Here is a 17,584-nt window from a genome sequence, read left to right as displayed (position 1 = left end):
AGTGGAGAATTTAGAAATCCTGAGGGGTCGTGGTTTTTCCTTCTGTTTAGGCCCAGAAGGTTTCCACGTAAAAATCGTTTGTCTCTTTTAATTATTTCGCTCTAAGTTTAAGCTTTATTTATTTTATTCAATTCCGCAAAAACAGGGCAAAAACGCTTAAACTAGTAACAACAACAATTCACCCCCCTCTTGTTGCTGTTCTCGTTGCTAATTGAGTCTACATAGAGAGCTCATTGGCCAACTCCAACGACTTGGCTTCTAGGGTACCTATGTTCCAAGACCCTACTCTTAGTTCTAGATCTTGCTTACATTGTCCTACTCCCCCCGTGGACCTGACCTCACGTGACCATGATTGCTTCCTATCTCTATATTCAACTAATACAGACTAAGGTAAGAGGTTACAAATAGATCACTAATAGAGATCAACACAAAAAAAAAAAAAAACAAAAAGAAACAAAACACAAAAAACACAAAAAAAAACACACCAAAAAAAAAAGATACAAATACAAATACAACGTTTACAAGATGAAAAAGATAAAGGACAATAGGTAAAAACCAGGAAATAACATATGTGAGGAAATGAAAACACGAAAACACGAAAATAGGAGGGTAAACTATTTACGCATCCAAAACAATTAGTCATAAATTTGTGCACTGTTTATAAAATAACATATACAAAACACAAAATGAAAAGATGAATCAAAGAATTCAAAGAACATATTGAAAAGGGAGAATTTCGGTCATGAAGATTCGAATCAAAGAATTCAAAAAAATTTCAATGCAGATTGAGAAGATAAATCAAAGAATTCAAAGAGAAAGATTCGAGTACCTGATGCGGTGCACACTTGAGAGAAATTAGAAGACTGGTAGTACTGGTGCTGGCTGCCGGTTTTGGTACTGGCCGTCGGAGGATAAACGATGGTGCACTGTAGGCTTTGGTGTTGAGGATGGTGACCACAAATTCCACACCTGCAAAAAGAGACGTAAGGGAAGGAGGATGAGAGTGGGGACTGGGGAGGGTGGCGGATAGGGGGAAGCAGCGTTGGGGATGGGGGTTTGGGAAGCTGTTAGAAGCGTCAGAGAAGAAAATTCAGTGGGTTTTCGTTAGAGCCAACAATTACTTTTTTGTTTCCTCAACCCCAATTAAAGTATTAAGGTTTATTACTTTTTAGAAAATAACGTGTCTTCTTCAACCTCGTTTTTCTGCAAGCAATTAAACACCAACAATAGCAGCTTAAGTTTTAAAAAAATTCTCAATTATTGTAATAATTGCATTTTAATATTTAGTTTGTTCCCAACATATTCAGTATGGGAAGGGAGGAGTGGGTTGTGTTTGTTTAGGGGGTGAGGCTATGGTGATTCAGATTACATGGTATGTACCGTATGTTGGAGCAAATAGCAAAAATTGAATGAATAAAACTATTCGCAGCGGATGTGTGAAATGTAATTTTTTTTAATTTTTCTTTTTAATTAAATTAGTATGTTAATATGTCTTTTACTTGAAATATTAGTCTTTTTTTGATTAAAATATTATACTACAAGAAAATAATACATATTTAGACACTTTTGATGGGACGCTTCATAGAGTGTCAAAAACTATCATGAACCATTAAAAAAAAAAGGCAAAATACGACAATTTTTAAAAAAAGCGTGCAAATATACATGTTACATGTAATTAATTAATAACCGTTATCTATTTCCGCGCGCGTGGCATCAAACTCTCCCTCAACTCCGTCCTTTCCTGCAAAATCACTCAACTCCCTCACCATTTAATTCCTTCTTGTAAGCAACTCCCTCTACCTTTTATTATTCCTTCAATTCCTGTGTATTAACTCCCGCCGTATACCGTACTCCTCTTGGCCATCAACCGGCGATACTATAATCAATCAGCAATTGTATATTTTCGCAGGAATCGATACTATAAACAATCGGCGCATACCGTACTCCTTATATTCATAACACCGGCGATACTATAAACAATCAGCAACCAGGAATCGAGTTCCACTCCACTGGTCAGAAATTTCTGTATATTTTCGCAGGTATGATTTTTTTTTTTTTTTTGAAAATTTGATTTTTATTCTAGTAAAAATAGGGTTTGTTGTTGATGCTATTATGACCTAAAATTGTAGTTATCAATTTTTGTTTACAATTATTCCATAGATTATACGCTTCTTCTTGTTTTTTTTTTTTTTTTTTTTTTTTTGTTTCAATTATTTTGATTTTTGTTCTAAAACTAGTGTGATAGAAGTAATATGTTGTTTTTTGGATAAATTAAGGTACAAAATCAAATTTAATATCTTTGTTGTTGATATTTCTGTGAGAAACTGAAAATTGGTGGCTAATTTGAAGAAATCGAACATACCCAGGTTATAATATATCTTTGTTGTTGATAATCTGTGAGAAATTCAAAATTGGTGGCTAATTTGAAGAAATTAAACATCCCCAGGTTGCCGAAATCTAAATATACTCGGAGAAGGAGGGGGAAGGGGTGGTGGTTCTCCGGGGAAAAGAAGGGGCTGGGTTTTTTTTAAGTCAATTAGTTACATAATTTAAATTGTCACTATTAATATACTCTAATGTTAATTAAAAACTCTTTTCAATTAAAATTAACTAAAACATTATTATTACAATAGAGTTAGGCTCGTTCTTCTTTTATTTATCGCTGGTAATCTGGTGTGTGATGCAAGAAAGGACGCGTCTTTAGAGGCGTCAGGTAATTAAGATACTATCTTTACGTAGTGTACAGATAGAATGATATGGAACGAAAAGAAGAGAAGAGGAATAGAAGGATGAGATTTCCTTCCTTTAGATAGCAAATGAAGGGGGGAGGGAGACGGGTGGAATTTGAAGGGATGAATTCCATTGAATTTTTGTAACTTCTCCGATAATTATAAGATTTGGAAGGAAACTCACAACGTGGTCTTTGTTTATTTCACTACTATATCTTCCTAACTTATTCAATGTTGTCCATTTATCATATCTATGTCGTTTAACTAGCTTATATTCGTATAGGTATTTGCCTTTCGCCAATTATGATTTATCTTTATGTCTTTCTGATGTGATTTTCCGACGTTAAATGTTTCCTTGTATCTTCTATGATGTATGTTGCGTGCACGTATTTGTTCATGCATGTGTGTTGTATTATATTTTCTTACTTGTGCACATTTGATATTTTAGTAATTACATAATTTGAGGTTTCTATTCTTTTGGTTTACAAGTAATTAAAAAAATTTGCTAAATAAGTGGATTTTTTTTTTGGAATCTTAGTTATGTTGCCAATTGTGTCATGGATGTTGTCCGTGACATACGGTTCCCTCTTTGGGACTTGAATGTGTAGTTGTCATTTAGTTGACTGTACTGGTGAATAGCTTGTATATGTAATCTATTATCTATTTGTTGCCCTTAAATTTAATCCTTTCTACCTTATTTTCTCATAGATGCCCGGACTTATACTTGTTCTTTTTTATCCTGTTTCTATATGCATGTCTTGGCTATTTGTATTGGCCATTGGTACCTGGAACGCAATTCTTTTTGGTACGTGGGATAGGAACAGGAACGGAAACGTGGAAGTTGGAACACTACCTAGAGTGACTGGGGAACGACTAGATACAAACAAATATCATGTATAAACATTTAAAGTTAAATTATGTGTTATCTGCTAGGGTTCATGGCCCTACACCAAAAGTTAACACGATACCTTATTTTTTGTATTATCACTTGTTGACATTTAAGAAATTTCAGGACTTAATGATCAAATCTCCAATTTATTTTGCAAATCAAATATAAATCATATCAACTTTGAACTAGATGTTTGTCTTGATTCGAGGGACTCTTTGACCGCGCTCTTCTTTATGGGTATGAGTTGCCACCTTTCATCCCTCCCTAGACCCTGCTTATAAATTTCTATGGGCCGGATACACTGGGTATGATGATGATGATACTATTATTACAATACTTTGATTATAGTTAATTGATAAAACTGATTTCAGTTGAAAAGGTAATTAAAATTAAAGTAAAATAAAAAAGATTAACTTACTGATTCAAAAAATCAGTTTTGTTTTTGAAATTAATTATTTTTTTATTTACATAATCAATTATTCATACTTATAGAAAATAACAAAGAAAAGTTTTATAAAACAAAAACTTTAAAAATTTAAAAATAGTCATATGGACTAATTTGGTCTATATTGTAATGATTGTAGGAGCACATAAAAGTCTTAAAATTAGAAAATTTGGTGAAGAAAATTAGGAACAGATCATTTTCTTTTAGGTCCTTATGTAGGAAATTTTATTGTTTCAGATATTCCTCCTTACTTTTTTTTGGGTTGCCATGAGTGCATTCAAAATTTCTGTTTATATGAAAGATTCTTACATGTTTATTAAAGAGTCAAAAGAATTAGCTATTCTTAATTTTAGATTATCAATAATTGCTTAAACGATTGTTATTCTTCATTAAGATTTGCAACATTCACTTGTTTAGCAATTCTGTTTTGTAATAGTTGAAGAAATTTGGGTGTTTTCTTTCTGCTTTTTACTGCACTTACTTTATATGTTAAGGTTAGCAATGATTCTAAAATGGCTACCTTTTGAAATAGAGCCAGTAAGAGTAGGTTGGTATTTCGGATTATTGAGTTGGATTTAGGGTCAATTGTTTGAAATTTAGTCATTCTAAAATCTATTTTAGACTATGCTCGCATCATAATCTTGACGGGTTATATCATACAAATTGAGTTTGAATCCATAAATTGAGTTATATCATGTAAATCGGGTTTGAATCCATAGTGCATTAGTAATTACTGAAAATCTTTGTTTTCAAATTGTTTTCATTAAGTATGCTTTATGATTATGATTTATGTGTGAGGATAATGATTTTTCGGGCTGCAATGTTAATGTTTTGATGTCCCAATTAAGAAGCAAACAATTTACAGTCTTTCAATGTATATGATCCTTAGGTAATTATTAAATTAGGTAGAATGGATACAAGCTGGGTTGATTTACCTATTGGCCACCCCGACTATGTTAATGGTTGTATGATATTCATTGACTTTGCTGAGGAAGGTCATGTTGAGGCAGCGATTCTTTTTCCATGCAAGAAATGTAAAAATGGGAAGTGGTTTCCTATAAACCAAGTAAAAGCACATATTTTTTTCAAAGGGTTTTTTAAGGCATATAAAAAATGGTTTTTTCATGGTAATATAGTTTGAATGATGAAGTGAGTACTAACCAAGGATATGTCGATAATACATTAGGCTCACTAGGCCGAGATGATATGAATGGACTTTTAAAATCAACTTTTGGTGTTGATGCACCTCCGAATAACATGCAATGTGATGATCAAGAAAATGATGAATATATAGAGGAGTCTTTTGAGGTTTTGACTAATGATTCAACCTCCATCGAAGATGACAAATATAGGAAGTTATTTGAGTTGTCTAACGAGCCACTTTATGAGGGATGCAAAAGTTTTTCAAAATTGTCTTTTCTTCTACACTTATTTCACTTGAAATGTATGCACCATTTGTCCATTGAATCTTTTAATATGAACCTTAAACTTCAATAAGATGAATTTTCCCCAAATGATGGATTTTCCAAAAAATTATTATGAAAGCACAAAAATGATAAAAGACTTAGGCTTATGAAAAGATTCACGCTTGTCAAAATGATTGTTCTTTGTTTTGGGGTTAATTTTTAGAGGAAAATAAGTGTTATGTTAGTGGGGCATCGAGGTGGAAGATGGTCCAGGGCAGAGATGGTACACTTATGAGTAGGATAGGTATTCCAACGAAAGTAATGCAATACTTTCCTCTTATTCGTAGACTTAAAACAATGTACATGTCACTTAAAACAGCGGAAGATATGAGATGGCATGAGAAAAGACATTCAGACTAAGGGCATGATGGGAAGTTAAGGCATCCAGCCGATGGTTTAGCATGGAAACGCTTTGATGAACGATATAATGATTTTGCATTAGATCCTCGTAGTGTTTGACTAGGTCTTACAAGTGATAGGTTTAATCCATATCGTTTAATGAACTCAACTTATAGTACATGCCCTGTGGTGTTGATTCCTTATAACCTTCCACCGTGGTTATGCATGAAACAATCTTCATTCATTTTATCCATGATTATTCTAGGAAAATCGAGTCTTGGAAATGACATTGATGTTTATTTACAACCCTTAGTGAAGGAATTACAATTGTTGTGGTGTAGGGTTGATGCTTATGCTGCTTATAATCATGAAAGATTTAATCTGCGAGTGGCTTTGCTTTGGACTATTAATGACTATCCTGCTTATGCAATGCTATCGGGTTTGAGCACTAAAGGATATAAAGCATGTCCTTATTGCACAAATTTGACACCTTGTTATAGATTTGGGGGAAAGATTTGTTATGTGGGTCATCGAAAATGGTTATGTGCAAATCACTCATATAGATTTGAGAGTAAAAAGTTTGATGGAACTGAAGAGCATGGCAATGCTCCGACACGTCCAACCCGAACTGAGATTTTGAGAAAGCAAGTTAAAGTTGGATTGTGTATGGAAAGGCGAGAAATATGGGGAATAAGAAGAAGAAAAGAAAGCAAAGACCTAGAGATCGTGAAGGTGGGAAAGAAGATGATGATGGTGGAGATAATGATGATGATGTTATTGATAATGTATTTGGAACAAAGAGAAGCATCTTTTTTTGATTTGGAATATTGGGAACATAATCTTCTGCAACACTATCTAGATGTGATGCACATCGAAAAGAATGTATGTGATAATATTTTAGCCATTATTTTTGACATGGAGAAAAGAAGAGATTGGGAAAAGTAGGGAAGCTCTCAAAGAATTAGGGATAAAGAAAGAACTTTGGCTTAAACACAATTCTAAAGGAGAGCTATTAATGCCAGATGCTTCATATTCCATGAGTCCAAAAGAAATAGATAGGTTCTTAAAAGCTGTGCACAAAATTAGGGTCCCTGATGGATATAGTTCTGACCTCTCTAAATGTGTGAACTTCCAGAAAAGAAAGTTGGTCAATCTTAAGACTCATGACAACCATGTCTTTATGCAAGATATCCTTGTTGCTTTAAGAGCTTCAAACTCGACCAAAGTGATTGATTTGCTCGCTAACCTATCTTCCTTCTTCAAATCTTTGTGCTCCACAACTCTACATTTGAGTGAGTTGAATTCTCTTGAAGAAAGGATTATTTTAATCCAAAGTATGGTTCATTTACTGATTCACTTAGTGGAGGAGGTTAGGCTTGGTGGACCGGTACAATATAGATGGATCCAATTGAGAGGTACATTTCTTACAAATTTTTCTTTTTTTTTTTTTAATGATAACGTTTTTTTTTCAATATTATAATCATAAACGATTTTATTGAAAAGTACTTGTCGCATTTGAAATCATATGTAAGTAATAAAGCACAACCAGAAAGATCAATTGCTGAAGGTTATAAGTTGGAGGAGATGATCACATTTTGTTCTAGATTCCTTGAAGGTGTTGAGACTGTTTTCAATAGGCTTCCTAGAATTGATGATACCACTACATGTTCAAGCAATTATTTGTTTAATTCTGGTGGACGAGTGGTCGGAAATGAGGTTCATGTACGCCTTAATGACAAAAGTTTAAAACAAGCTCATCGTTATGTTTTACTTCACTCAAAGGAGATGAATGACGTTTAGGAGTAAGTAGCTAGTATGTTTATTTGACTTTTATACTTGCAAACAATAATACATGACTATAATATACTTTATTTTTTCCTTGAAGTGAGTCTTTTCTTGAATAGCGACAAATGAATAATATACACGGTTTAATCGGTGAGAGCGACAAAACTGAGTGGTGAATCAATGAATTTGGAGAATGGCTGTGAAGTCAGGTTAATTTTGTTCTTATATCGTTATTTATAATACTAACTAAACATATAAATATGTTTGTAATCAATCAACATTGTGTCATGGTAGGCTTGTTGCTTCGACACAAGTACAGAAGTTGGAAAGCTAAGAAACGCTTTAACCGGTGGATTGAGTTGTCATGCCAAAAAATTTAAAGGATTCATGATTAATGGATATAAGTTCCTTGTTTTGAATCGTGATTTGAAGTTGAAAACACAAAACTCCGAAATTATGGTTGAGGCAGATGGAGAGGCATTCTACGGAAAAGTGAAAGACATATTGAGTTGAATTATTACGGAGGATACAAAGTTGTGTTATTCCAATGCGGTTGGGTGGACATTCATAGGGGCATACAAACATATGCACGTGGGGGTGTATATGTCAATTTCTTTAAATTGATGCATACTGGCCACCATCTGCATGATGATCCTTTTGTATTTTCATGTTAAGGAAAACAAGTGTTTTATGTTGAAGATGAAAAAAGAATAGGATGGTCCCATGTTGTTACGACTAAACCTAGAGACTTGTTTGATTAGACGACAAACCTTAATGTGTAATTAACAATTAATTTTAGATTCTTTCTTTGATTATTTTCATGGTGATTTTTTCTTATGAAGCATTTTTTATATATTATTCATTGTTATATGTACAACAATCTGAGTTAAGGTGAGTATATTTGTCTCATTTTGTAGTTCATTACTTACTAGAAGTATTTATTAATTTTTAAAGTATATTTAATTTAAAGCTTGAATTACAGTTGTTCTAATTAGATATTAGTTTGTTTAAATCATGCAACATAGGTGCTAAGAATGAGTTTTCGAAGTAAACGAACATTTGGAGATATTCATGGGAATGTGAACATATCATAATCTAGGGTTGAATCGAGAGAATCACCCAAGTCACCTAAACTATCAGGCAAGGTCTCAAATAAATGGGGACCATTCCCCCCTCCAACATTAAAGGCATTCGAATCATCTCAAGTTATGAAATCACAACCTTTAATCCCTCAAATACCCCTTCTTAAGCCATCACATCCACCTAAATCCCAAGTCGTTGCAAGAAAATCGCCTGAAATACCACCACTATATCAACCGAGATGGCCTATACACCAAGCTTTTCGAAAGACTATGGGAGATACTGTTTTGCCACAATCTTCTTGTAAAGCACCACAATTACTAGGGTGCATTCTCCACCTTCTATTAATCCTTCGCCAGCACAACAATCTATGTCCGCTTCTCATGTGCGTAAAACCACAACTTCTAGGGTGTATTCTCCACCTTCCATTAATCCTTCACCAAAATAACAATTTATATATGTCCACTTCTCATGTGCGTAAAGCCACAACCTAGGTTGCACTAAAATGGACACGGACACGACACGGGTACGGGAAAACGCCAACTTAAAAATGGCGGACATAGGGACACGTAAATGGTAATATAATAAATATATCAATTTAAAGATAATTTTACAATCTTTCATTAGATATTTGTAAATAAACACTTTAAAAATATAAAACTCACATAACATTCAAATAAGTACCAAATAAACAACAGGAGTATTTAAAAATAGTCATACAAACCAAATCAAAGAAAACCAAATAAATAGGTAAATATAAGTTTGATCTTCACATATCATCCATATGACATCCATCATCATCCTCCGCTACAAAAGTAGTTTCCAACTCGGGCTCATCAAGAGAAAGATCCGCCATGCCAAGGCAAATAGAATCTTCTAGATTTCCAAAGTCATCTCTTCCAACATCCCACAACCTTGTTCTTCCCTTGTTATAAGCCTCACCTCTCCTTGAAAGCAAACGAAGATTGTTATGAATGTACACCAAATCTTGAGCACGTTTTGGTGCAAGTTTGTTTCTAGTACATGAATGAATGAATTTATATGTGCTCCAATTCCTCTCACAACAAGAGGAAGATGATGGTTGTCCTAACAACTTGAATGCTAATGCTTGAAGCATCGGAACTTGTTAGCCATAAGTTGCCCACCAATGCTTTGGAGCCATCATGTACATATCATTCAAGCACTCCGGTTCGGTAAATACACCACCATCTCTTGCCGAGAAAATAGCATACTCCATATTAACCTTTCTTCTATCTTCCAAGTCTTGAAACAATCTTCTGAAGCAATTAAATCTTTGTGTGGAAATTTCATTGTCAACATGTGGAGCAACTCTACCGGGGACCTCTTTAAGCCACACGTCACTATAATACCTTTAGAATTTAGTTAATACATAATCTAATGCTTTAAACATTTAAACATAAAATATGATCTCCTTTACCTTGGATTCAAAGAATGTGCCGAACAATGAAGTGGAGTGTTGCTATTCTTCCAACGGCTATGAAGTATTGTTTCGACCACACTAAAGAAAGAAGAATACTCATCCTTTGTTTATGCTCATGGTTATATATGATCTCCTTCACCTTTGAAATCATTGAATCCCATTTTTCATATACTAGATGAAGGGATGCTTTGTCGGTATCACATGCTCTTATCATTTCATAAATGGGACGAGTAAAATCAAGGATGTAATCAACGTTGTCCCACCAATCGTCATTTAAAATCTTTTCCCTCACAAGTGTAGCTTGTCCACGATGATCATCACGATATGTGGACCAAGCCTCACTAACAACCATGGATTGAAGAGTTGGTTTAAGAAGTTTCATCCTCTTTAGCATGACAACTATCGAAGCGAAGCGAGTATCACCGACAGAAAGAAGCTTTAATGGAGAGAACTTATTAAATATAGCTAACCTCATTGAATGGTTCATTATGTAGTTTTTGATAAATAAAGCATCTCCATGAACTTCAGTTATCCAATGACACTCATCATAAACCTCCTCATTGTTTGAAACATTTTTAGCATTACAAATGTTTTTAAGAGCAAGGTTAAGAGTGTGAACAATGCATGGTGTCCAAAATATATGTGGATATCTACCCTCTATAAGTTCTCCAGCGGCCTTGCAATTGCTTGCATTATCAGTCAGAATTTGTACAACAAATTTGTCATCTCCAACTTCTTCAATGGCATCATTCAACAAACTAGCAATAAAGTCTTTATCCTTTACCTCTCCTGAGCAATCAACGGCCTTTAAGAACAGAGGACCAACTTCACAAGCTACCATGAGATTAATTAAAGGTCTCCTTTGTGGATCACTCCACCCATCACTCACTATACTTACTCCTTTTTCCCTCCAAGTAGCCTTTGTTGGTTCTAAAAGCCTTTCAACATTTTCTTTCTCTCTCTCTAACAAAGTGGTTCTCATTTTATTGTAACCAGGAGGCTTGTAACCAGGAATATTATTTGTGGCAGCATAGTTGTATGAACTAACATAGTAAGGGTTTCGACAAAGGTTAAAAGACAATCCTCCAATAAAAAACATCCTTGCTATCTCAGCATCTAAGTTGTTTCGAGCTTGTATATCAAAAGCTTTGGTGATTGGGTTGTCAGATTTTCTTTTCTTGGCATATGAAGTTGGTGAAAGAGAAGTTTCGGAAGACAAAGAATGACTAGGAAGTGGTGGTCTTTTTGGTTGTCTAGATTCTTTATATTGCTCAACTTGTCTTTCTAAGTTTCTCATTTGCATTTTATCCTCATTTGTTACATTAGGACATTGACTAATTCCACCTTTTGCAACTCCCATCAAATGTGCTCTAACTCTAGTATATGAACCACTCTTTATTTGTTTGCAAAAGTTGCATTGCCAAGTATAATTACCCCCACCTCCACTCATTTTTTCCCCTTACACAACATATTTCCACAAAGGATAATAACAGAAATCACCCTCTTCATTTGTAGCATCACCACTTACATTGCACGAATCAGAGCCACTAGCCCCGCTACTAGACATGATTGAACTCTTCAAATTCAAACAACCACAATTAAAGATTTATAAATTCCATCAAATTCCAGTAATCAAATTCCATCACAGTAATCAAATTGAAATCAAATATCCATCACAGTAACATCTTAATTTACAATACAATACCGTTTCTTAATTTACAAATTCCATCACAGTCCTAAATCCATCACAGTCCTAAATCAAATTCCTGTAATCAAATTCATCACAGTCCTAAATCAAATTCATCACAATACAATACAATACAATACGTTAATAGACCAATACAATACAATACGTTAATACAATACAGTCCTAAATCCATCACAGTCCTAAATCAAATTCCAGTAATCAAATTCCATCACAGTAAAAATAAATGTTAAAACAACAACTCAACAAGATTAAAAATTTAAGATTAACACTAAGATTAAAGATTAGAACAAGATTAATATTAGGATTTAGGATAAAGATTGAAAATACCTGAAACAAAATCAAAAAAATCGATTTTTAGGGAAGCACCACAGCAGCCGTCGAGTGTTTGAGGAGCAGACCACAGCACCACTCAGTGAAGCCGTCAGTGGCGGTGGCGTGGTGGAGGAGCAGCCGTAGAATTTTTAGGGTTAGAGGAGTGAGAATGTGAGATGAGAGCAAGAGAGGGAATTGAGATTTGAGAGGGAGGGAAATGGAATGCGTGAGTCCAGTAAGTGAGATTTGAGATGAGAGTAAATGAGAGGTCAGAACTCAGAGGAGTTTATTTCTTTTTTTTCAGTTTTTTCAATTTTTTTTTTTAAAAAAGACACGTGTCCCTTGCCGTGTCCGTCGCGTGTCCTTGCCGTGTCCACGTGTCCGAAAAAATATTAAAAAATTGGACACTTCATTTGGCGTGTCGGACACGGATTTTCGCGTGTCCGTCGCGTGTCCGTGTCCGACACGTGTCGGACACGCGACACGTCACACGCCAGCCGTGTCCGTGTTTCGCAGGCCACAACTTCTAGGGTGTATTCTCCACCTTCCATTAATCCTCCGCCAGCACAACAATCTATGTCCACTACTCATGTGCATAAAACCACAACTTCTAAGGTGCATTCTCCACCTTCCGTTAATCTTTCACCACCACCTTCACCAACACAAAGAATGCCTACTAATCACGATGAGAACGAAAGATAAAATGAGGATGAAGACTCAAACATTGAACCAGGTAGAAGCACAACTATGTCTTAATCAAAAACCTCAAAACCTAGACATCGTCTTTTGATCAAAGATTGGCCCACAACTATTCCTTTGTAAGTGAAAATAGGTAATGACACAAATGATGAAATGGAAAGTGTTGCGACAATAGGTAAATATGACTATTTTACCCCTTTTTTTTTACTACTTTGTAAGCAAAAAAATTTAAATTTATAAATTTATTTATGGTAATGATTTCTTTTTGTGTGTGTTCCTTTAATTTCAATTATTTCTTATTCTTTGTTAGATGATAATGGAAATCGAGGCATCGCTTATGGTACAATTCAACACCATGTTGTATGGAATGACACAAATTTAAGATACATTGTCAACTTCAATACTATGAATCAACCAATTGGTAAAGGTGGTAATGTACTTATGAATCTTTGGGAATATTGTGAAAAGGGATACATATTGTCCTATCGAATTGAAGAATTGGCATGAGCTGAGAAACTCTTCCAAAGCTGAAATTCTTAAACTTGTTAGGGTAGGTGGTAGCTTGTTGTCAACTAAGATTATTTTTGTTATAATTTTTTTATAAATATGATAATTTTTTTATTTTCTTTCTAGCAACAGTTTCTCCTACCTGATAGGGCGGCATATGATTCTGCTGTTTAAAAAAGAGTTGGTAAAGTATGGAGGCAACATAGATATAGCCTCAAGAGGAATCATTTTGATCAAACACTATCAAAAGAAGAGATTTATGCAAAATGTCTTATCAGAATGAATAGACTCAGCCTGGAAGCATTGGTTGATTACGAAACTATATTTAATTTATTTTTTTTTTGACATCATATGTTTGAGAAATCCAATTGCAGCTAACATTATTTTTTTGTTGAATTAGAAATACTCAAAAATTGGTAAACAAGCATGCGTGTCCCATGCTCATTCACACACTAGTGGTACTACAAGCTTTGCTAATCGGAGAGTTGTCTTTGTATGAGTTTTTTTCTTAAAGTAGCCATTAGAATAAATTTGTTTTATTCTACTGAGTGTTTTTAAGGAGGACTTATCTATATTTGTAGGAAAAATCAAAATAAACTATTAGTGAGTTGAAATTTTACGAAACCGTTTATACGAAGAATGATGAGAGCTTCAAAGAGGGAACAATTTCTGGACAATTTATGGTGTACAAAGCAATCATATTATATTTCATCAATGGAAAGTTTTATTTAAATGTCGTTATATGATGAGAAACCTTCAATCTTTACTCATATTTTTTGCAGAAGGCAAAGGCTAAGGTTGATGAACAACTTGCTTCTTCTTCCAAGTCTCAAGTGGAGATTGAAAACTCCATTTTCAATGACCTTATGTATGAAGTTATGCAGAAGTTACTTCTGGTTATGCAGAAGTTCTAAAGGCCATTCGCAATGGAAATGTTTCATCAGAAATATTGGATCTTGCAGAAGCAACACTAAACATTATTAATCATGAGGTTAGCACTTTCTCTCTTAATTGTTCCTTGTTGGTTTATGATGCAGTCTTAGAATTGAATTTTGCTTGGCTTGGTCAACGCCCCATTTTGACAAAAAATGCTTTTGGTGTGTCTTTGTTGTTTTTAATTTGATGCTGCTGTTGTTGCTTTTTTGATGTTGATGTCTCGTGCTGCTATTGTGGTTGGGTTTGTTTATTTCATATTGATTGATGAGTAACGACTAGTTGAAATGGAATAGTCATTGGCATTAGACGCAAATACATTGGACTTGCGGATGACCCTAAGCCTTGCTAGATTGAGAATTTTCTAGTATCTATTTTAGTTCATGTATGAATGCAAAGAATACTGCTGCATTTTAATCGTTGATGTCGTTGCAACGGTTTGCGAGAGAGTGTGGTTGGTTTTTTGCTGTTGTCACGTGTTGCTGTCGCTTTTTTGTTGCTGTTGTGGCTGTTTTGTTGCTGTTTTGTTGCTGCCGTCTCGATGTTCTATCGCTGTTTATGCTGCAGCCTCGATGTTCTGTCGCTGTTTATGCTGTTGTCTCGGTGTTCTGTCGATGTTTGTTGCTGCTGTCTCGATGTTCTATCGTTGTTTGTGCTGTTGCCTCGATGTACTATAGCTGTTTGTGCTGCTATTTTGTGTTGCTGTCAGTGCTTTCATTTTACCTTTAAGTTTTCGTGTTAGCCCCTCAACACTCGGATATGGTTGAGACTTAGATACGTACCAATACCAACTCATTATCTGAAAGAGGTATTTGATTCAGCTTGCCTGTTTCCACAACTGTTCACAACTGATATAATACAAATGTTGCCGAATGTTGGGAAAAGGTCTAGGAATCCATTTGGGCAGAAAAAATGTGTAATAAAAGGTGACACTGCGATAAAAATATTTCCTCAAGATACAATCAATTTATAATCAATATAGAACCAAAAGGAAATAACAATATCGATTATAAGGCTCTAAGCAGAGATTGCCATAGTTCTAAGCAAAGGCAAAAGTGTTAAAAAAGAACATTTTTTGTTTCTAAAGAAATGTCTGGGGCTCTACATTCAAAAGACAAAGTCTTTACTTATTCAAAACATAGGTTGACAATAACACAAATGCATGTATTAACATTACAACCTAAGGTCCCATATCTTCACAGTCCCATATTTGAAAAGAGGTTGCAATTTATTTTCTTAAGCTACAAATTTTTACTGATTTACAAACTGCAACAGCATATTTTTTTTGATTTTGTAACAGCATAGTCTTAAAGCAAAGTTCGTATAATTAGGGGGGAGATTCCACATTGAGGTGGATAGTAGAGTCTGAAAATTTAACTGGATATTCATATGGCAGTAGTCAATAGTTGACATCGTACAATCATCATGTACCATCTTTATTTGTAGGAATCACCAAACAATGTGGAAAAGGAATATACAATATGTGACTGCATATTCATTGCTCACCGGATGTGTTTTTTATGTTTTGCGTATATTGGTGTTGAGTATGTATCTAAAGACTGATGTTTTTAATTTAAAAGAACCGTCCGGCGGAGCCATGTTTGTTTTTGATTCAATATGCAGTTCACAAAGTACTACAAGGTACATTAAATCAAAACATTCTTTTCCACATTACTGATGTTTTTTCATTAGTAATGTGGAAAAGAATGTTTGCTTTTGATTCAATATACCTTGTAGTACTTTGTGAATTGAAAAGCCAAATAAGAATTGTGACATTGGTTTATTATTTTGTTGGATTCTCAAAAGACTAAAAGTCATGTAGATAATGTGTGGTTTCCTTCTTTATTTATTATTTCCTCTTTTATTATATCGTATGTGTGTTATTAAAATTAATATGTTTTTTTTAATTTAATATAGGAATATGATCATAGTACATAGAGGTATATAGCAACGTCAATTGATTCGAGATAGCTAGGCGTTCTACACACGACATTGCAAGTCAATTATACTTGAGCATCATCGGTCATCCTAAGTGCGGAAACATTATTATTGTCGTTGATATTTTAACTTTAAATAGAAATTCTTTAAAAGTTGTTTGGTATTTTGTAATAATATTTTTACAATTATAATAGATTCTTGATGTTTAAATTATTTCTTAATTTTAATGGTTTTACACTATTATTGGTGAATTTAAAAGAAATATGTAATTGAATAAAGATGTCACAAACTATAGATAATGGCATCAAAAAGCGTCACTAATATAAATAGTGACTGAATATATTGCCTTAAATATGTCTTATAAAGACATAGCTACACTACAAGTGTCACTAATTGACACATAGTGACATTACAAGTGTCGCTACTTGACAACTATCGACATTTAAAAGCATCGTAAAACTATAATTGTCAGAAAGAGAAACAAAAATGACATCTAAAAGCGTCCTAATTGGTGAGATTTTCAATATATCGAGTTGTCGCTAAATAACGAACATTAATATATCGACGCTTGTGGAAGTGTCGCTAAATAACGACTTTCAATATATCGACGCTTCTGTATGTGTCGCTAAATAACGACTTTGAATATATCGACGCTTTTTCGAATTGTCGCTAAATAACGACTTTGAATATATCGACGCTTTGTTGAAGTGTCGCTAAGTTATATTACGTCGCTTAGTGTTAAAAAACGTCACAAAATGTATATATTTTTTTAAAACCATAATAATTTCAAACTTTAAGAAATAAAACAGTGGTTTTTTTGTGAATTCAAATAAAATATATGCTTTTATATGAAATTGACAAATAATGTACTGATATATTTCACAAATGAATACATATATACAACAATGATGTTTACAATAGAAGAGATAAATTCAATATAAAAAAATTTATTTCGTACAGGAGACCATCATCATTCATCATATTCATACCATTGTTATTCAGACTGCAATTAGATTCATTACATTGAATGAAAATGGGAACGTGGAACCCAATTAAGAGTGACGACGTATGACTCTAAATTTATTATTATCAAGAAACATATGAATAAAATGTAAAGTAAATATTAAAAAAAATGATTTTGTGCTTTTAAATTTTATTTTCAAACAAACTTTTTAATCTTTATAAGGCTTTATCAAATAATTTCCTCCCCTCGAATTTATAAATGGAGGCTCAAAAATCTTTATAGGTTGAAACTTTGGGCCAACACCTTGACGGATTAGGAATGCGTATCGCTAGTGATTTGGAGAAATATT

At 33.9% G+C, this 17,584-nt stretch overlaps 1 protein-coding gene across 1 annotated transcript; it reads left to right on the top strand.

Moving 5' to 3' along the window:
- The first annotated feature begins 6,551 nt into the window (after positions 1-6,551).
- Positions 6,552-17,263, top strand: LOC130805676 (uncharacterized). The gene is made up of 4 exons (XM_057670457.1): positions 6,552-6,653; positions 6,770-7,283; positions 13,204-14,391; positions 16,251-17,263. Exons 1-3 carry the CDS (start codon positions 6,552-6,554, stop codon positions 13,398-13,400), a joined length of 813 nt encoding a protein of 270 aa, XP_057526440.1. The 3' UTR covers positions 13,401-14,391; positions 16,251-17,263.
- The last annotated feature ends 321 nt before the right edge of the window (positions 17,264-17,584 follow it).

This window comes from Amaranthus tricolor, chromosome 2, assembly GCF_026212465.1.
Source record: "Amaranthus tricolor cultivar Red isolate AtriRed21 chromosome 2, ASM2621246v1, whole genome shotgun sequence".
Classification (NCBI taxonomy): Eukaryota; Viridiplantae; Streptophyta; class Magnoliopsida; order Caryophyllales; family Amaranthaceae; genus Amaranthus; species Amaranthus tricolor.
Note: the sequence above shows the minus strand (reverse complement) of the source record. Positions and strands in the feature narration are given on the sequence as shown.